The 22152-nt window shown below is 39.2% G+C and overlaps 1 protein-coding gene across 1 annotated transcript in view; it reads left to right on the forward strand.

Annotated features, from left to right (window-relative positions):
- KDM4C (lysine demethylase 4C) overlaps positions 1 to 22152 on the forward strand; it is a 259913-nt gene that overhangs the window by 206241 nt on the left and 31520 nt on the right. The window contains exons 13-14 of the mRNA XM_081804070.1: positions 9936 to 9986; positions 12288 to 12458. Coding sequence (XP_081660196.1) covers positions 9936 to 9986; positions 12288 to 12458 — 222 coding nt within the window. The remainder of the gene's footprint in view (positions 1 to 9935; positions 9987 to 12287; positions 12459 to 22152) is intronic.

Consider the following 22152-nt stretch of genomic DNA (forward strand, 5'->3'; position numbering starts at 1 on the left):
CCCACAGCAGAAGGTAGGACAGCCCTACTATTTAGTCACTGGCCCTGGCTGCAGGGCATAGAGGAGAGGTTCCACTGACACTCTCCCCAGAAGCTCCCCAGAGTGACCTCCACAGACTTTGGGCCAGAGGCTCTTCTGCCTCAAATTGAGCCTTCTTCAGCTTACTCTTCTGTCCTTCCCCCTTTTCCAGATCTTTTTCCAAGTCTGGCCACTTCGGAAGGGTCTATGCACCAGTCCCAGTTCAGGCATCATCTGCAGGGGTTTTAGATCTATTTCTGATACTAATTGAAGTGCTTCAAGGGGTTTTGAATCTGTGGGAAGAGACAACAGATGCCTCCATTGCCGATTCCAGTTTTAATCAGCCAAAGATACAGAAACTGATCAGAATGGGGAGACCATGCAGGCAGAGCAGAGGCTAAATGCTTGGGGGTGGTGCTTCTCCTACACTTTGTTCCCTATGGGGGCTACAGAGTTGTGGCAGTGTCTGCATGGAGTTGGCTGCTGCTGGATCTGAATAAAAGTCATATTTTGTGACTATACAGTTCCTCTGTATTAAGGGTTTACATCTCCATTCTAGAAAAATTTACTTTTGAGAGTCTGGGCGTTTCCATTTAAGGAAATTCTTGCAAGCAATCAGCCCTTGAATCAGATACAGGGTCAGCAAGGCCACATCCTCATCTGTGGGTAGAAAGCAGAGTTGGGTCCCAGGGGGTTCAGAAAACTCTCTCTTCCCTTAGGGTAGCCTTTCTCCAGACTTTATTTCTGATCCTTTAATCTGGTTGGGTAAAAGAATACTATCTCAGATATATTTCCTGGAAACATCCAAATGCGCTGGAAAAATGTTAGAGCATATATTTTGTGGGACACATTATTTATTTTGCAAATAGGCAATACTTACTCCTGAGGGCCTGAGGAGCCCCTGAAATAACTTTGAAGCCATGTCGGGGGCTGAGACCTTACGTGTTTTTAACATGAGTGTTAGTAGTTACCCTCTGTAGAGCCTTGATTATTAGGAGATCTCTTATCTGACAGGCTTGGTTATATTCATCTCTCTCAAAATGTATAATAATGCATGGTTCACAGAAAAGAATGTATTGCTGAACTTTTTATTCTGGCCTTGTAAAACTGCAAATGAATCCTGATTTTATATATAAAAAAAAAAACAACAACAAGAAAGATCTGCATCTTGGTGCAGGTGTTTGGTTATTATCACAAAAGCAGACTCCTCAGAATCCCCAAGAGAAACTTGTCAATGTTGTGTTTCCTCCTTGGCTCTGTTACTCCCATCACACAGCATGCATGGAACCTGGGAGCCAGTCAGCAGACGTAGGCTTGTACTGCATGAAGGAATGTTTACATGGCACAGTTGATACTTGCCAACTTCAAGGACCACACATACTGAGGAAATCAAGTCTTTCTCTCCAAGGACCACTTACCTGGTTTCATTTTTTAGTATAGGTGAGGTGTGTTTCCATGTAAAATGCTTGCTCACTTTCTCACAGAATTGATGTATCTCAGTACCCAGAAAATTTTAAGCTTTTCAGCAACTTATAGTCTTTTTTTAAAAAGAAAATAATTGAGGGATGCATTATTGCCCGATAGCTTGTTAAGAAAATTAGTGACACTAATCCCATATTTTAACACTGGTATTGGAGTGAAACACCATGGATATGGTGGAGAAATACAAATGGAGTGTGTCAACAGACAGACAACAGGAAAGGGTATTTGACATTCCACCATCTTGTAAAGCATAAGAGGCAGCATTTCGCAATTCCTTCATGTAGAAAACAGTAATTAGATGCCATAGTCATAATGAAATCCGTAGATACTGACAAAATGTAATGGAAGTGTAACTTTTTAAGACTATTAACTGCAAACAAGAGAAATGGCAAATAAGTTCCAACATTTCTATCTAAAAAACATTATATACATGTCCACTTTCAACAACATGATGTGTAAAACTCTGGATTAACTAAAAAGCCCTTGTGAGGTCTCTTGGCAGGAAGCCAGTCAGCCTGGGAACATCCAGCTTCTTTGTCCTTCTTTTCCACAGGATGTTAGTAGCCATCTTGGGGTCTGACAATTTCACACCTGCAAATCAGCACTTCTTTTCTTTCCAGGCAAAATTAGGTGGTTTCTTGACTTTTTTTTTTTTTTAAAGGATTTACTTACTTATTTGAGAGAGAGAGAGAGGGAGAGCGTGCGTGAGCAAGCATGAGGGCGGGGGGGTGGGGAGAAAGAGTCCCAAGCAGACTCCACACTGAGCACAGAGCCCGAAGTGGGGCTTGATCTCATGAACCCGAGATCACGACCTGAGCTGAAACCAAGAGTCAGACGCTCAACTCACTGTGCCACCCATGCACCTCTCTTGACCATTCTTTATCTGAAATTGGCTTGGTTTCTTTGTGAGATACCATGGATTCTCTCTGCTTATCCCATACCATGTGTAGTGGGTCTGTGAAATTATAGAGGGCAGTAGCTGAAGAAATGTAAGAAATTACTGTTTCTACATTTTTAAATAAAGCATTCTTTTAATTTTTCTTTGAGCCATTACTGAGATGATTTGGCATTCAGAAGCCTTTGATTGGGGCAGGAGGCAAGAAGAAGTGAAATGCTCTTTTTTGTGGGCATTACATATTGTAATCAGTTACTTTCCATCTTGTTTGTCTCTCTTTGAGTACTAGATAAGCCTTTTGGTTAAGTTTGCCCCCCCTTTTCCTCATACATTTCTCAGGAATTAGAAGAAAATACAAAATTTCCAAACCCTTATATTCAATATTTTCTAATTGTACCTTCAAATCTGTTATTATATATCTCTATCATGTGTTTGGGATAAAGACTGGTGCCCTTACTAGAAGTAGCTTTTGCCAAGGCTGTGGAGACCACAGAGACTAACTTTAGGTGATTTTGAGAGGACATGGGGGCTACAGTCATGAAACTGGAAAGGAAAGGTTACTGCTACAGAACCTCTCAGTTTTTTCCCTGTCCCTTCCTGCCTCCACAGGAACCCCACATATCTCTTTTTCAAGCGGTGTTGGGCACATAGATGCATTTAATTAACACTAGATAGAGAGAAAAATAGATATTAATTTTCTTGATTAATAATGGAAAGATTTTGTCGGTTTATCCTCTTTGATTAACATTGGTGAGGTAGCGAGGTGGACTCTGCACTTCTGCTGTTGTGATGGGCAGTAGGAAGCTTTTGGCTGGCTTTTCTTCCACTGTTCCTGTGGCTATTTCTCCTGAAATTTCAAAAGAAAGCTAGGAAGCTTTACTTTAGATCTCTCTCTCTCTCTCTTGCACTCTCTGTGTCTTTCTCTCACTTCCCTCCTCCCTACCTTTCTCCCTTTCCTTCTCTCTCCCTTCTGTCTCCTTTCTTCCCTCCCCCCACCTCGCTCATGCTCGTGTAACTACTGTATCTTTATAGAACCACAATTGCCTATCCCACCGTAATTTTCTCTTCTGTTCAAGGGGACAACCCTCCTTTGTTGGGAGCAGTGTATAAGATAAGGTGAATAAAAGTAATATAATGGCTAATATTTGTAGTGTCTTTTATAGTTTACTGAATACTTTCAGACATAACTACGTTATTTCGTTTGGTCCTCACAGTCACCACCTCCCTGGTATTATGATTGTATACATTTTACAGATGATGAAATGGCACTTCAGAGAGGTTCACCAGTCATGAAAAGATATAGAGCTTCCAGGTCGTCAGAGTCAGAGTATATGTGACATTTCATTTAGACTGCTGTCTTGGTAGTCACTTTTCCAACTTGAGACTATGGCTTGGGTTAGCTTACATGGTGTCATTATTTACCTGGGTTTCCTTTTTGGTGGCACAGAAAAACTATAATACCATTTAATTAGTATGATTTACTTCAGATTTCCTTGATAAGAACATTTTTTTTGGCATCTATTTTAGCTATTTTTAATCCTTTCCCCAACTGTAATTGAGATTCAAAAGTCCTTTTGGGAAGAATACAATTCGGTGATACTTGCTTGCTACTCTCTATTGAAAATGCCCCATTTAAGGTAATTTTTGAAAGTTGTATTACCTTATAATTGAGCCAATGCTTTTCCTTCTCCTCCCCCCAAGTTATAATTCCTCCAACACTTTTTTTCCCAAGATTACTTTGAGTATTTTAGTCTCTTTGCATTTTCATGTAAATTTTAGAATCAGCTTGTTAATTTCTACACACACACACACACACACACACACACACACACACACAGCCTGCTGTGAATGATTGAGATTTTGTTGAACCTGTAGTTCTCTCCAGATTTTACTGTTGCTACCCAAGAAGGCTGAAGAGCCCCTGAAATGTAGAAGCCCAAGGTAGAGCTTCTGGGGGCAGGCATCCAGGGACTCCCATGTTCACTAGCAACTAATGAGTTTGGACGTGACTTAGGAGGAGCTCGTGGCAAGTTCTGTCTTAGCAGTGGGAGGCTTCCACACTCCTCCACCTCCACCAGTCTAACCGGCGTGAACTTTCCTCTCTGCTGTTTCTGAAGTTGTTTATTGTTCAGAATAGAAAGCAGGTGGTGCCGACCTGTTGAGAGTTTCCTACATTAACAGAGTGAGCATCTAAAGATGCTTCTCCTGTCCCAGTCCTCATCACTTACCTACCAAACAAGACGTCTGAGGTGAGCTAATGACTCAGATGGAAAAGAATTAGTTTTTGCTCAGTATCTTCTACAGACATTAAAGTGAATAAGACCTTAAATCTGCTGGGAAACTGCTTACCACCATTTCCCACTGTATTATATGTTTGTACTTAAAAACCCACAAGAAATAAAAGTACACGTGAACAAACAGACATGTAGAAAATTAAATACTTGTGACATTTTTATGAGTTTGCATGTGCATTTCTGCTGTTACAGCAATTACTTCTTCATGAAGCCCGAGGGATTTAGGTTTTTCTGGGTAGAAGATTTTTACCTAGCTCTTGTAATTTTACAAAGAAAGCTTTCATTATTACAAGGCAAATTTATATGAGTGACTTCTACTGCATGAGTTGGTAAAAGAAGAATAGTGTGTATTAATTTATTTACTCAGATCCCCTAGGGATTTTTATAAAATGGTATCTTGAAAAAATACAATAATAATATCTCACGGGTTATTAAATCATAGGAATTAGGGAGAAATAATTAAGAAGAGAAGGTGAAGGGGTTACTGGAGAGAAATGGGAATGTCCTTTTTGGCCTGTTCATTGGATAAGTTACTTCATTTCTTCAACTTCCCAGCCTTGCTCGCTCTGCATACACTGTTATATTCAGATTTACACCCTTTGTAAACATTATTATATAGATGGAGAACCCAGTCGGGGATTTTCCCAGGATGACATTTCTGCCCATGATTCATCTCATCAGATGGTGGGTTACCCTTCTTCAAGGCGTAAATGCAGCTGAGCCTTTGCTGGGTCTGATCAGAGAAGATCTGTGTTGCCAAAGTATAGGAATCTTCCTTCCTTCTGCCACACGGGACTCCTCCCTGAGCCTTTGCTTCAGAGTTAGTGAACTAACTGCTCTCTGCTCTCAAAAACCCAATGGGGAGAAATGATATTGGAGAATGCAGTGCACATTCTAACATCAGTACTTAAGTTAGGTTCTTGTGTCATTTTAGGTCACCCCAGAATTACCCATAATGCCTCCATAACTTCACCTTTCACAGGGATGACTTCATTGAGTTTCATTTCGCTCTGTCCTTTTATCTTCAGTATATATAAGCACCATTATATAAAGAATATTGTTGTAATTTTTTATAAGTTGTTAGAAGGTTGACTGCTGTGCCTTTAAATATTCCAGGTGATAAAATCTTTTTTATACTTTAGTATCAAGAAAAATTTGTCTGTTAGAGGATGAGGAAAGATTTACAATTGTTTTCCACTAACTCTAGCTGGAATTTAGCAATTCTGTCAGTTTGGAAGCAGTGCCGGCCTTAGCAGTTTCTGTGACTCTGTCCACAATAGAACTCACATGACCATTGTAACAGAGATCTCAAAATATTGCTTATGTTCTTCACAACTTGAAATTAGGAGATTAATAGTTATTAGACCTGCCACTAGATATTAGTATTTAATACATTATTAAAGAAGCAAAGATATTACACCACAAATTTGTTTTTCAGTATTATTTCAATTAGTTTCTTTTGTAATCTTTTGTTGTTTTGTTTTATGCATTTAAAAATACCGTCTGAGTAGGTGCCCACAGGCTCACAAGGTAGCCAAGGGTAGGGGTTCATGGCACCAAACACTCCACTCTCAAACCGCCTCCCTGACGTGTGTACAAGAGTGCTTCCTGGCTCCCTCCGACCTGGTTCACAAGTTCCCTGTAGTGAAGCCTGGGAAAGGTCGCTTCCTGCCCTCATCTGGGCATTCTTAATACTTTGCATTTTGATCAGCTATGTCTCTCTTTTTTACCAGCCTGTGAGGTATTTGAGAGAAGGGACTCTCTCATTCTTTTATTTTAATCTTCAGCACCTTGCAAGGTACCTTACTCGTAATGAGCACTCAGTAATTGCTTATTAAGTGCCACTTTTTTCTCTCTGTGTCCATCCTTGCATTGCTTTTCCTCTTTGCATCACTTGCTAGCTGGTTCTTGGCTCTTTGGCTCAGAATTTATGGCCATAGTATACTCGTCAGGTAATGTGATTTCTTTCATCCTGTTTTGTCAACACTGGCTTTAAATTTTTTGGAGTTAGCCTATTGGATGTTGGCGTGCCTTTGATAGCCAATCCAGGTATTAGGAACATCTTTTTCTCCTTATTCAGATTGTGATCACTGATGGTTAGCTATTTTTTTTTTTCTTCCAAGTGTGGCCATTTATTTCAACATCAGTAGAGTCTTGGGAAAGTTAGAGAGCTGTGTAATAAGGGCCTGTTTCCTTTCTAAGCCCACACCTGGAAGCGACATAGTGGGGAGAAAACTCTTCTACATTTAAACAGTTGGATCCTATTATTTGTGCTGCCCCTTATGGGTGGCTTATGTTTTTGTTTTTATTTTGTTGTTGTTCTTGTTTTTTAAAATAGAACCCCAAACCTGAGAACAAAATATGTTCATTTTACTGAAACAACATGTCTTAGGAATCAGTAGTGATTATTAAGAACAAAATAAAGGTGCCTTTTTGTTATATCACATTTGGCCTAAATATAATAAATATAAGTTAAGTCAGATGAAATTTTTTTAACTAAATTTGTGTATCCTTCCACTTTACAAAGTGTACATTTTAGGTCCTTCTTTTATCTTATATATTTAACTGAAAGATAAATGATGAACATTGTCTTTCTTTACTAAATAATTTGGCTTCAGCTTTTTTTGAGCGTATCAGTTAAGTAGACCTGTTATTAAAAGAATTTAGAAACTTGCAAGGGCTCTTGTATTTTATTACATTTAGTGTTTTCAATAATAATTAACTAAATACATAATAGAAAGTACAGAGAAGTACATGAAGAAGAAAATAAACAAAATTCCATTACCTAGATTTATATAGGTTAGCAGTTTAGTATATTTTTTCTTAGTATCTTTTTTCTTACTTGTGTGTGTGACAAACTATCACAAACTGTAGTGGCTTAGAACAATGACAGTTCTTTAGCTGGTGATTCTGTAGGTCACAGATTTAGGCTGGGCTTAGCTGGGTGATTCTTCTATTCCAGGCTGATTGCCTCATTCATCTGTGGTCAGCTGCAGAACTGCTTACCTTTTCCTAGCTGGGTCCATGTCTGGTGCATGTGATCTCTCGTCTGCCAGTAGGATAATTGAGTTTGTTTACATGACAGAGTCTAGGGCCCCTAGAAAGAAACTGCAGAAGGCTGCAAGGCCTTGGATTGGCATACTTTTGTTGTATTCTTTTGGTCGAGGTAGTCCAAGCCACAAGGTGAACCCAGATTTGAGGGGTGAGCAAATCGGGTCCAGCCCTTGATAGAAGGAGCTGCAAGGTCTCATTGAGAAGGATGTGAAAACAGAAAGAAGTGAAGATTTATGGGTATTTTTGCAATTTACCACAGTGTGTGTGTGTCATGTGTACATATGGAAAAATGCACTGCATGTACAATTATACATTCTACATTTTTCATCTCCAGATAGGCTCCAAATCCAAGTTGCTAATTGAACTCTGAGGAGATTAAATGATTTCTTACCTGAGAAATATCTCAACGGGTATGTAGAACAGAGGAGGTACTCAATAAATCAGAAAAGAAAGAAAAAGAAAATGTAACTTCTTTAGGCAAGTGCTTAAATTCCATTAGGTCCATTTCCTGGTAGGTTTTATTTCTCCTCTGATTTCTGTCAACATTTATTCTCCTGGTTGATGATAGCAACGCACTCAAGATAGGAAAGTGCCTGCCTCTGGGCCCCATGTTAGCTTCTCACCATCTCTGAGATCTTGGAAAAGGTCCTTGACTGTGTACCTCAGCTACTTCATCTATTTAATGAAAATAACAACCATGTCACAGCGTTATTGGGAGAATTTAATTAACTCAGGTATATGGATGTGTGTTGGTAACTCTACCTGTATAATTGTGCCCCAAGAACTCTCTGATGCTTTTGTGAAATGTCTGTAACATTTTCCTACTTAACATTTTTTCCCCATCCCCAGCATTTCAAACTGGCTCTAGCTTTCCTTAAAAGAAGTTGTGCTTTTTTTTCCCCTTAAACCACTGTTCATTTCTGCTTAGTGCATGTTGAAGGAAATTTAACTTTCACAGCCTTAGCCTGTGTACTAATCTTCAAAATACCATAGCCATTTCTATAATCTGATGAAACCTCTTGCATAATATCTGTCTTCTTTGATCAGAAATGACAGTGTTAACATCAATAGATTCTTAGACTTTTCTGACAGGAAATATTTTTGAGAATGTATAATAAGTTATGGGGTATGCTTGTCAATAAATTTTCCCTGCAAAAATAAATCAGAAATCCTATCAAAATAGCATTATGGAAAAAATCTGTTTTCCTTAGTACTCCCCATGAAATGGTCATGCCTGAAGCTCATGGAAATTTTTATTTAGATGAAAGTAATTTGTGTGTTGACCATCTTTCCAGCCAGCTAGTTGCATAAATTTCAGGTCCTAAGTAGGAAAACGATGGTTGTAGTCTAGAGTCAGCCTTTTCTCTTTCAAATCTGTATCGTGTTTCTCTTCCCCTGACTGACCACTTCCACTTTCCAGACCCTGTGAATTTCACCATAAAACTTCTTTATTCCCTCCCCCTACCCACATACATGCCTTCCTACCCCAAGAAAGAGGAACATCTTCCTACAACTCCCCTTTGTTTTTCTTTTCCCTTTTCTGGACCATGAATGATTAGAATCAGTCCTCTCCCATTTTGAAAATGTGTCTGTACCCATCCTCACGGTTTGTTCATTCATCTTTAAAAATTATTTCTTTCTTTCATTCATTCATTTGTTGTTCATCCAGCAACAATAGTGTTGTACATGCTGTGGTGGGTACTGTGAAAAAAAAAGACATGTAGTCTGGCGCTGATGCATGGATTTTGCCCTGTTGTAGGAGGAATAGTCAATCAAAGTGTCATTTGGGCAGGGCTTTAAGGGAGTTGCAGACGAAGGCTTTGGGAGCATTAGGGGTAGGGGAGGAGGCCTCCTTATGCCTTTCCTCCTAAGGACCATAGCTTTGTGCCCACTTTTGACATGAGTTAGAATCAGAAGTGGATGAGGTAAAGAACAAGACGGTGGTGGTCTGGGGCTGAATTCAGCCTTGTCGTGTGAAATCAGGGTGCTGCAGCCATACGTGCCCATTACTGCGGGGCAGCAGGGAAGAATGGCTTATTAATCTGGGGCTGGGGTCCTAGGTATGCTCTCCCCTTACAAAATGAAACCAGTCAACAGTTGCTCAGAACCAGTTGCCCATGAGTCTAGGTAGTTGATGTACTTTATCCTGTTTTTATAGCAAACCTTTAATGTAAGTATTATCCCTTCTACAGATGAACAAACTGAGGCTGATAAAGGTTCAAGATCACAAGATCACACAGCTAGTAAGTAGCAGAGCTTAGAATTCAAATCCAAACCATCGTTTCCTTACAGGGTTAATTCCAATTTTAATAAACTATGCACAAAGGAACTAATACCATAGTAAAATGCAGCACTTGCAATCCTGACCATGAGTGTTTTTAAGTCAGTTTGACAGAGAGGGACAACATCTGCAGAAAGTGCTGCCATGGCCACTCGGGGCCACTGTATATGGTCACACAGGTTGTAAAGTTTGCCTCCTACAGTTAGCTGTAAACAGTACAGTCTTGAGGAACGGTTGTGGGCCCAGTTCGGGAGTTATATCACCACAGACTGTGCTTTTACTCATATTCATTATCACATTGGAGTTTTCTCTTACTGGGAAAGGTTAGATATATTTAAAGGGGTTGGATGGAGAAATGAAACAGGAAACTAGGTAATTATTTCAGCACATATAACATACTGTGGCCTAGCTATTAATGATTTCTACTTCACGGGTGCCTGGATGGCTTAGTTGGAAGAGTACACCACTCTTAATCTTGGGGTCATGAGTTCAAGCCCCATGTTGGGTGTAGAGATTACTAAAAAACAAAACAAAACAAAAAAACCTTAAAAACAAAACAAAACAAATGATTTCTACTTTAAGCATAGTGCACTTAAATCACTATAGTCTTTTTACTTTTGTCTTTTGTCAAGATGTTTATATACCTAACTACACCTAAAGGCAAAAAAATTCCCCAACCAACCCAGCAATCACTGGGGAATGATTTTATTTTGTTAGGCATGTGAGAAACTAGATGGCAGAGCTCACTCTACAACTAGGAGACTGTAGGAACATGCTTGTTGGGAGGGAGTCATCCCTCCATCCAAATCATGAGCATTTGTCCTTAGTTCCTTACTCCAGGCCCTCATCTTCCACCTGGCCCATTGTAATAAGCTCCCCACTCACCTTTTCCACCTATAGCCATATAAACCTGGATCATTTTTCTTCAATACTTAAATCTCTCGGTGCCTTCCTTAGGCCCACAGGATAATGTCCTGACTCCTTAGGATGGCAAAGGAACTGCCCTCCTCCCTTCCCTACCCCCTGCATAGCCTGACCTGTGGGCCCCAGGCCATTTCTGCAGGCTTCTACCTTGTCTTCTCCTCTCCCACATAAGACCAGGATGTGGGGAGAGTAGAGGACTCCTGCTTAACAGGTGCCAAGTGCCAGCTAGTAAATATGGAGGGAGTGCCAGAGCTGCAGAAATCAGCATATCACCACCATCACAGTAAAGATTGGATCAGGCCCGACTCGTCAATAGATACTAAACCTAAGCAGATATGTACAGGAACAGGATATTTGCATGGTATTAAAGTTTCTCCCACAGATTGCTTATTAGTTGTAAGGGAAAAAATAGTGATTATAATGAGAGTTTGGACTACAGTTTGTTTAGGATCAAAATTAACATCACCATTGAGAGGTAGACAGACATCATGTGCCTCCAGATGTGATATCCTGAGAAGAATATGACATTATCTGTGTGGTGTTCTGGCCAGGAATGTATAACTTGAATCTAATCATGAGGAAACATCAGGCAAATGCTCTGTTAAAAAAGGAGGGAGAGGGAGAATTGTATTCTTTAGAAGTATCACTCATGATCACAAAAGACAAAGAATGGCTGTGGAAATGATCCAGATTAGAAGGGGCTAAAGAGAAGCGGCAGCAAAGTGCAGTACCTGACTCGACTGGACCTTGCCCTTGAGACCATGTGAGGGGAGTTGGAGAAACCATGAAGATCATTATTGGCTCAGTTGACAAAATTAGAACATACATCATTGATAAAAGTATCGTGTCCATGTTAGATTTACTAAAGTTAGTAACTGTACTGTGGTTATGTAAAGGGAAATCCTTATTTTTAGAAAATACACAACTGACGTATTTAGGAGTAAAAGCCCATGATGTATGTAGCTTATTCTTAAATGGTTCTGGGTGGACTGTTTATATATATACACACACAATTTTTTTATATATAAATATACATGTATATAAAATAGAGATAGAATATGCAAAAAAAGAGAAATGGTAAAATGTTAAAAATATTGATAGATAACAATAGGTGAATCTGGGTAAAGGGGTCAAGAGTATATAGGTATCTTGTACTACTCATATACTTGTAACCTTTAGGTTTGAAATTATTCCCCAATAAAAAGTTTAAAAATTAAAAATATGTATCATGACCACGTGAATTTTTTTTTTCTAAATAAATATATATTTTATTTTCTGTCCCTACCTTTTATCTTTCTCCTGTTCCTTTTCTCTCCTTTCTCTGTGCCCCTTATTCTAGAAGTCCAAGGCTGGCGAGAAGGGTATCTCTGTGGGGCAGACGGTCATCACGAAGCATCGGAACACCCGCTATTACAGCTGCAGGGTGATTGCTGTGACATCGCAGACCTTCTATGAGGTTGTGTTTGATGATGGCTCCTTCAGCAGAGACACATTCCCTGAGGATATAGTGGTGAGCTGCCTGCTCCTCGGTTTATTTTTGTAGAACTAAACCAGCTGAACCTTTCAGCAATCCTCCTTTTGGCTTTTGGAGTAACTCATTTCACTTAATATTTGATTCAGGTGTGCTTTTTTGGCACTGCAAAGTAGTATTGTTTTCTAGGAGGTTCTTAGTGTTCTTCATAGTAAATTGTGGTCATGTGAACTTAAGACTCATCTTCCCAAATTCTTTTAATTAAATGAGAAGTGTATGTGGCCAGGAAACATAAAATGCAAATTCACCTATTCTTTTCTGTTACAGAGCATGAGCATATTTGAATTCCTTTATTACCTCTTTTTCCTTATGCTTAACTGGAAAATATGGCTTTTATTAATCTGACCCGACAGTGACATCTGTGATCCAACAGAAACATCTGTGCATGTTTCATATGGGAATAACCAAAGTCATGTAGGAAAAAGCCTGTGACTTTTACTGATCTTCTTAACTGGTCTGGTCTATATAGGAGGAGTAGGTGTGTGCATATGTGTGTCTGTCTGTCTACTTCTTCCTCTGTCCTCTCAGTTAACACCTTGGGACTTACTTAGAGGAACTAGTGAATATGTCTCACGGGCTTGCTTTTTAATAGGATGTTTCACAAAAAGAGGACTTTCCACAAAAGGTTTTTTGAGACTGAGACCAAATCACATGCCTGAGACCAGGGTTAGTCCAGTGGTCTTTTTATCCCTTTTGTAGTTAAGGGAAATGTCATTTGGGGGGAGCCAGGCATCAAAAAGGTAGTTGTAACCTCTGCTTTATCCTGGGTCTGTTGATGCTTTGCTCTTGTTTATACTTGGAAGGACATTTCTTAATGACTTTAATAATTATGTGTTATGTGCAATTGATAATTAAATGTAACTGTAGGAGATTGCTCATAAATATTTCTAGAATTTTGTTCTCCTGGGGCAAAAGTAACATTGATTCAGTCAGCTTTGTTATGCTTACTTCTCTGTGCCATTAAGAGGGACAAGTATATAAACAAAGTGACCTTATTTGAAAGATTTTTAAAGCAAATGAATTTAGACAAATAAAAAATCCCAGGACTTGATTATACAGCCAAAGGGTGAATTGTGTTTCATTGCAGAATTCTACCTGGAGCTTCACTTTGCTGCATTGCCATTGCCATTCATAATCAGCAGCCTAGGTGACACACTGTCCTTGTTAGAATTAGTGTGTTGAAGCACTCAGTCCACAGTTATTGAGTATCTGCTGTGTACCACCACTAGGTGCTGGGAAGGATCATGAGAATGTGTGATTCCTGCTCCGTCTAGGGGGAGGTGGGCTGGTAAATGGGTGCTTTTTATACCATGTGAGAAATGCCATAAATGAACCAAAATCAACTTACCACCTGTTGGGTCCAAGAATGGACTCCACAAGATTAGTCGGGGCTGACATGGACATGTACTGTGGGCCAGTACTGCATCAAGAACCTGTTGTGCTTGAACTGATTTCATCCTCACAACCCCACATTGCTAGTCACTACTATATTTTACATTTTGCTGCTGAGGAAACTGAGGCATCAAGAGGTAAATAACTTCCTCAAGGTCACACATAGTTAATCAGTGTCAGAAAGAGTATTCAGACCCAGAGTCTCGCTCCAGAGCCTCTGTTCTGGGAAGAAAGGAGGAGAAGGAATGTGCAAGGGCAAGAAAGACACGGAAGGATGCAAGAGACCAAGGCCTTGGCTTTTAGCCCTGCCCAGGTACATGCTCACTTCAGAATTAGCCTTCTTTTGTGCACACTGTGACCACTGAGCTGGGAGTCAAGGAGTCTTTACTGGGCGTTGTGGGGTGGGATGGAAGACTTCTGAGCAAATAGTTAGGTCTCTATCCATGATAGTGTTTTAATGAATCCTAAATTCCCTTTCGCTTCACAAGTCTCCGCATACCCAACTGGTGTTAAGCTTTCCTAAAATGTCTTTAGCTTGTATATTGGAAAAGAATGTCTGTGATCCTGGAAATTTTTTGAAATTCTAAAATCTCTCCTTTGACACCTTCTGTTTCCTCTCTCTGTGAACCTCATACAAAGATGATTTTAAGTATGTGTGGGTGTCGTGAGAAGAACACAGGCCCTAAAATTCATAGGATCGTTCAGGAGCACCTTGGCTTTTAAGTCAGGAAGAACGAAGAAGCAAAATTCTTCACAGCTTGATTAGCTATTACGTGGCATATTTGATAAGGATTTGAGGTTTAGCAGCAGGTTGTATGTGTGTGGTCACAGCTGTAGCCCTGGAGGGAGGGGCAGCACATGCATGTGCCTGAATTGGTGTGAATGATAATTTCTGCAGGGAAAAATAAATTGTAATAATCTGTGAGCACGTCTTCTCTCTTTTTGTCCGATCTTTTCTCCCTTAATACTCCACTGTTCCCCCTCCAATCGTGTGCATTTTGGGTTCCTTATTCCAGGCCTCTTATAGAAGTAGGAATATTTCAGTCATGTTTTATTTTCAAGTATCACATACTTTCTTTTATTATTTATTATTTATTTATTAAAGATTTTATTTCTTTGACAGAGAGAGAGATCACAAGTAGGCAGAGAGGCAGGCAGAGGGAGCGGGAGAAGCAGGCTCCCTGCTGAGCAGAGAGCCCCATGTGATGCAGGGCTCTATCCCAGGACCCTGAAATCATGACCTGAGCTGAAGGCAGACACTTAAAACGACTGAGCCACTCAGATGCCCCTAATATCACATACTTTCTAATAGTATCACCATCTGATGGCTGCTGCGGCTTATTCATCTTTGTTATCTTGGCAAGGAATGAGATATCCCCATCTTTACTACTTTGGTGGCTCTATAGGGAAGAGTTTTTTCCATTACAATGTTGTATTAAATCAGGGTTCTACAGAGGAACAGAGCCAACAGGGTTTGTGTGTTTGTATTTAATATAATAGATATGTTAAAAGTATCTATATATACGTCTTAAAAATCCATATATATTAAGATTGTGTGTGTGTATATATGGCATTTAAAATTTTTTTTATTTAAATTCAATTTAGTTAACATATAGTGTATTATTAGTTTCAGGGATAGAATTTAGTGATTCACCAGCTGCATACAATACCTAGAGCTCATCACATCACGTGCCCTCCTTAATGTCCATCACCCAGTTACCCCATCCCCCACCCACCTCCCCCCCAGCAACCCTCAGTTTGTTCCCTATGGTTAAAAGTCTCTTATGGTTTGCCTCCCTCTCTGTTTTTATCTTATTTTATTTTTCCTTCCCTTCCCCTGTGTTCATCTGTTTTGTTTCTTAAATTCCACATATGAGTGATATGTGACATTTTTTATAAAGAATTGGCTTATGGGATTATGGAAGCTGAGAGGTCCCAAGATCTGCAGTTGGCAAGCTTGAGACCCAGAGGGCTGATGGTTTAGTTTTGAGTCCAAGTCCAAAGGCCTAAGAACCAGGAGAGCTGATGGTGTAGTTTTAGTCTGGGAGCCTGCAGGCTTGAGATCCGTGATAAGTGGATGTTTCATTTCAATTGTGAAGGCAGGAAAAGCCAAGTTCCAGCTCCAAGCCAGTCAGACAGGAGGAATTCCCCTTATTTGGAGGGCAGGGTCAGTCTTTTGTTCTATTCAGCCCTTAACTGATTGGAAGAAGCCCACCCAAACTAGGGAGGGTAGTCTGCTTTACTCAGTCTATCAATCCAAATATTAAACTGATCCAAAAACACCTTTAGAGACTCACCCAGAATAATGTTTGACCAAAAACTCTTTTCTTTACCTTGTCACATGAGAAGCTCTGATTCTGTGGCAGATTGTAGTTTCCTTTTTCGTGAAGCAGCCACATTGTTTTGGTTGGTTTGTAGCACTCTGTAGATCCACTCCATTAGCCATATACTTTGTCCTGGTCATCATCTAGTTTTCCAAATGGCCAAGTCGTGGATTTTATAAGGCAAACTTTTAAAATTTAAAGGATTATCAAGGATTGTTTGGGTTCTGTGTTTCTCACTGAAATTGATGAAAGCTGCATGTAAATGCCTTTGTAGTGTAGTATGTCAACTAGACCAGTTAGAGATGGGGAACTTGATGTTATGTTTTAAGATAAAATATAGTGTATAATTAAGTATATTATAAATCTATTCACATATAAATTATACTTATTCCTGTATATGATATAATGTAAATATGCTCACAGCACCATTTTTCAGGCCATTAGTTGCTGCAATCATCCCACTTCCACTTTTGATATCCATCTACACCAGAACTGTCCTCTGGGAGATGGGGATCCTGCCTAGTGCCTAATGGGGAGTTTCATCAGGAGATAAGAAAAAATGTAATCAGGTTCGTTGCTGTCTCCACATCTTGCAGATGGTGGCAGAACCATTATTTGGTGGAAATACTAAATACATTCCACATTCCTCAGAGAAATTTTGTTTTCATTAGCTGATATAACTGTGGCATCTGACACTAGGGTAAAAAATGATTTTTTTCTTCTGTTTTTCTGTAACTCTAGTCCACACAATATGCTTATCAGGTGTGAATGCTTCTGGGCAGGTGCTTTCATCAAATGCAGTATGACATCAGTGTTACTGGCTAGTGAAGAACTAGCTTCTCTAAGCTGTGGGTATTTGCTCCCTAGAACAGCTGTAAGGGTACAGCACAATTTCAGTTTTTTAACTTTGAAAATCAAATTGAGGAAATCAAATTTACTCATCCCAAACTATATATTTATGTATGACATAAATATAGTACCTTATGCAGCGTGAGGCTTTAGTAAAGAAAGTTGCAGTCTCTTAGTTGTAGAATCATTGGTTATAGATCATTTTATAAACACAACAGAGGAGAAACCTCTAATGCAGGCTGGCCTATCCATATTTGAAAATAAATTTACCAGGCATCAAAATACCTGTGTTAGGATTACGTAACAAGAGAGTATTTGGAACAGTAGGGAGAAACGTTCTTTGGACTACCAGGAAATTTCTTTCCATACCTAGGTACATTATTTCTCTGATAACTAGAAAATGTCCCAAATTTTTTTCTCTCAACAATACACCTGCAGAATGTGTGTATCAGCCCTGTTAAACTCAGTATGCAATCTGTAGCTGTCAAGGGAAGTAATAAAAGATGTATTGCTACATGCCTCCATCTGTCAGTCTGTGAAATTGCGACACACTTCCTGATGAATTTTTTTGTCTCCTCCTATTTTGATGGGAATGAAAGTTGCCCATCTGAGAGAACGCAATGAGCACAGTGATTCCAGGTCCTCCTTTTAGCTGCTGCTAAAATCTGGGATCTTCTAGCATGCCCATGTTGACATGAGAGTGATGGCTGCTTCCTTTCATCTGAACTTAGAGCTCATTTCAAGGGAGGTGGATGGTGTGGCGAGATCTGGATAACTCTAGGACGAGCGCTTAACATTCACCACTGGATGTGAGAAGAGAAACAGGACCATTTAGAAATTTGACAGCAAGAGTTCATCACTGAAATTTCCATGAAGACTTGCTACATTTTTCAGCCTCTGTTGAAATGTGAAATAAGCACAAGAACTCTACTCTTCAAGATTCTAGGGATGGATTGCCATGGCCTTTAGTTTTTTTGGGAGGTGCCATACAAACTGAAGTTCTCAGAGCTAATTTTTTTTTCTCAGTAATAGGCAGATTGCTTCAACTTTCAAACCTCAGTTTTGTTCCCCCCCACTAAAAAGGGAATAATAATTTCTACCTGCTAGGATTATTGAAAGGACTGAGTGAGCTAAATACCTGACATGGAGTTGATACAAAAATCAAATTTTTTAGGATATTAACTTCAGTCTGTAGAACTTTTTTTTTCTCTTTACCCTCCCCATCTAGTTTATGCTGTCCTTTTCTGGTCTTGATGAAATTTGGTTAGAAAGTATGTTAGTAGGAACAGAATTCTATTCCTACTTGTTAGTTAAATGGATGCCCGTATGTGTAATATTTCAGAGTCAGCTTACCATTTCCATTGCTGTAAAGCAGTCCTAGCATCTTCAGACTTTAAAATAAGGAACCTAATTCTCTACATTTATGCTTGTATCTTTCTGGGTGTTTAAAGTGTTATTTCAGTGGCTTTTTATAACAAACCCTGTTCCAAAGTAAGTTCATGCTCATTTCACAGCTGTGATACTTGTCAGGTCACAAAAAAAGCTTTGAAAAAGCTTTGTTCAAGCTTCCCAAGCTGTGTGGTGACATAGTTAGGTCCAGAAGGCAGGTTGGCCCTTTGTATTCCATTGCTTATTGCCTCCATGCTTTTGGGCACCTTTCTAGGAAGTCTGCTCTCTGTGACGTAATGTAGCTGTGGTAGGGCACCTGGTACCTCCCTTGATGGACAGAGTGTGGGAGCTGCTCAGTAGTTAGCATTCTACAAGGCCCCACTTGGCAAAAGTAAGTGTATGGGTGACTCTGAATGTTTCAGAGGCAAAAGAAAATATTTGAGGTAGTTTGATAAACTTCTTAGTTGTTCCCAGAAACATTCTATGCTATGGGATCCTGGGAAGCATTTTCAAGTTCTTATTGGCTCCTAGATTTTGAGGTTCTCTGGATTTTCAAGTAAGGTCCCCATCCCAGACCATCTAGGTTATGTTTGCTCCAGATTGATGCCCCTTACCTCCCTCTTCCTTTGACAGTCTTGGTTCTTCTAGAATCTATGAAAATTTGACAGAGAAAGTTCTGAGAACTTTTGTTGGTTTAGGATTCCTGCAGGTATGGCCCACATGGCATTTAACTGCTCAGGAGAGGTGCCCTTTGTTCTCTTTCTGGACTGTGGAGCTGAGAGTCTGTGAGGTGAAAGCTTTGCCAAATTCCCATTAACTTGTACTCCTTCGGGGAGCCTTTTATACATGTAAAAGAATATCTGTTATTACTTGGATTTTAATCTATTTGATTTAAAGTTTACTTTTCAAAGGCTTCAAATTCAACTGAAATTTATTTCTAAACTTAATAATTTTTGCATAAAAATAAGTGCAAACTCATTTGTTCCTTTGTAGTATTTATATAATGCATAAATTTGACAGGTCAAATCCTGACCATTTTAAATTTAAGTAACCAAATTTCCTTGAACATCTTAATATGATTATAGATTCAATATATATGATTCTTACAAATATTGTAATTTTTGTAAGCACTTAATGTCCATAACTAATTAATCAGGCATTAGCTTAGTAGTTCATATTCTTCTGAGTATTTCAAACATCTTCAAAAAACAACACATAAAGCAGTTCAATGTTTATAAAATACACTACTGCACCTTTATAAACATGATTTGTAATGGAGAAATTGTATTTGAACACAATTTAATTGCTAGGTAGGTAAATAGAATCTACCCAACTGAGGGGGAGTATTACTATATTGGCTAAGAGTTTATTTAGAAAAAATAATCAAAGAACTTCAAGGCCATTCAGGGGAATAGAGTGTGCTTGTACCTTTGAAGACTAAACCCACAGTTGCCGGCAGGGGCTCCTAAGGTCGGCTTTCATCTGTCGATCAGCTCTCTAAACGGTGTGCCCTTCACTGAGGCACTAAACACTCCTAAGTTTCATGAACAGTCTCACGTTAGTAGGGGTAGCTATTACCAGACTCTGGGATTTTATTCACTTATGTGTAATTCTTAAGTGGCTTTTTGCATGAAAGCCTGGGCATATGAATGGAATGTTGAAGCCCTTGTTTGAGTTGGACTCCCTTTCTCTTTTATAAATTGTATGTATCTCACTGACTACAATTCTGCAGCCGTCATATTGACAGTTTCCATTTAGCACTGGTGATCCTCTGAAGAAAAAAGTGTGTCATCACCCTGATATCTCATGTAGGAGATTAACTAGTTGCGCTGAAGGCACAATGTCAGTTACGTTTTTCTTCAAATACATACTTTCCTCACTTGACAGTATTTCTCTTATTTCTCTTTTGGTAATTATCTCAAGGTGATTGGTTTGGGAACTGATTCCCAGGAGACAGGTTCCTGGTATTTCCTTCCCATCCTTTTCTTTCCAAGGGGGCTCAAGGTATATAACATCTCATCTTCAGTCTAACAAAATCAAAATAACTACCTTGAACTTGAGGGCAATGTTATTAATTTCCAGGACTTCACCATCTCTTCTCAGCGTAAAGCTTAAGCCCAAGAGTGGCAGGTACCATGAACCAAATCTACCCTGTGTTTGGGAATATCCAATTATATCATTCATTCTTAAAAAAAAAAAATTATTTGTCAGAGAGAGAGAATGAGCACAAGCAGGGGGAGCGGCAGGCAGAGAAAGAAGCAGACTCCCCATTGAGCAGGGAGCCTGATGCAGGACTCGATCCCAGGACCCCGGGATCATGACCTGAGCTGAAGGCAGACGCTTAACTGACTGAGCCACCCAGGAGTCCCTGTATCATTCATTCTCTGTGACCTATTTGTTCAGCACTGTGGTAGGCACCATGGGGGATTCAAAGATATATAAACATAGGTGTAGAAGTGATCCTGGGTATTCTGAAGGCAAAATAAAATACCCAAGTGGGTATGAAATACTGAGAAAAAAAGTTATTGCCAGAAACATTCTATTCTATGGGATTCTGGGAAGCTCCTCAATTTTCAGGTCAGGTGGCCATGCAGACATTACAGTGGCAGAGACCAGGTTGATGAAGAGACACTTCTTATCCCCTAAGGCCACTTCAGCTTCAAGAATTCATGCCCCATCCCATCCTAGCCCATTTGTGTTAATTTGTTCATCACTGATGCCCCCTTATATCCCCTCACTTCCAACCAGGAGCTGATCTGAAAGATTTTATAAGAAAAATACCCAATGAAGGTTGTTGTTAAGTTCAGAGATGGAAGCAATCATGATGGGCCAGAGGAAGTTCCAAGGGGAAGAGAGAGATGAGCTGGGTTACTGACTTATAAGAGGTCTTTGTGTATTTTAGACACAAGCCCTTTGTTAGATATTTTACATTTTTTTCTCCTAGTCTAAATAATATTTCATTGTATGAGTATAATTTATTTTGTTTATCCATTTGCGGGTTGATGGACATTGGATTATTTTGAGTTTGGAGCTATTATGAATAATGCTGCTATGAACATTTGCTTTCAAGTCTTTGTGTAGATTTGTGTTTTCATTTCTCTGTGATAAATATTTAGAGTAAGATTATTGAGTTATATGGTAAGTGTATGTTCAGCTTTATAAGAACCTGCCAAACTATTTTCCAAAGTGGCTGTACCATTTTGTATTCCCACTAACAATATGTGAAGTTACAGTTTCTCTACATCCTCACCAAAGCCTGGTATTGTCAGTATTTTGGATAATAACTATTCTAGCAGGTATGTAGTAGGACCTCAGTGTGATTTTAGTTTGTATTTCCTTGATGATTAATGATTTTGAGCAATTTTTTAAGTGCTTATTAGGCATTCAGACATCATCTTTGTTGAAAGGCCTATTCAAATATTTTACTTATTTTTTATTGCTTGTAAGGCCTTTTTCAATATTCTGTATATAAATCTTTTGTCAGATACAATTTACAAATATTTTCTCCCAGTTTGTGTCTTATCTTTACTTTCTTAATAGTGTCTGCAGAGCAAAAGTTTTAATTTTTTTATTATTATTAGATGTTAATCACTGTACATTACATCATTAGTTTTTGATGTAGTGTTCCATGATTCATTGTTTGCATATAACACCCAGTGCTTCATAATATTTATTCTTCCAATCCATGAGCATGGAACATTTTTCCATTTCTTTGTGTC

The sequence above is a fragment of the Leptonychotes weddellii genome, chromosome 14 (assembly GCF_054177405.1).
Source record: "Leptonychotes weddellii isolate Sample4059 chromosome 14, ASM5417740v2, whole genome shotgun sequence".
Taxonomy (NCBI): Eukaryota; Metazoa; Chordata; class Mammalia; order Carnivora; family Phocidae; genus Leptonychotes; species Leptonychotes weddellii.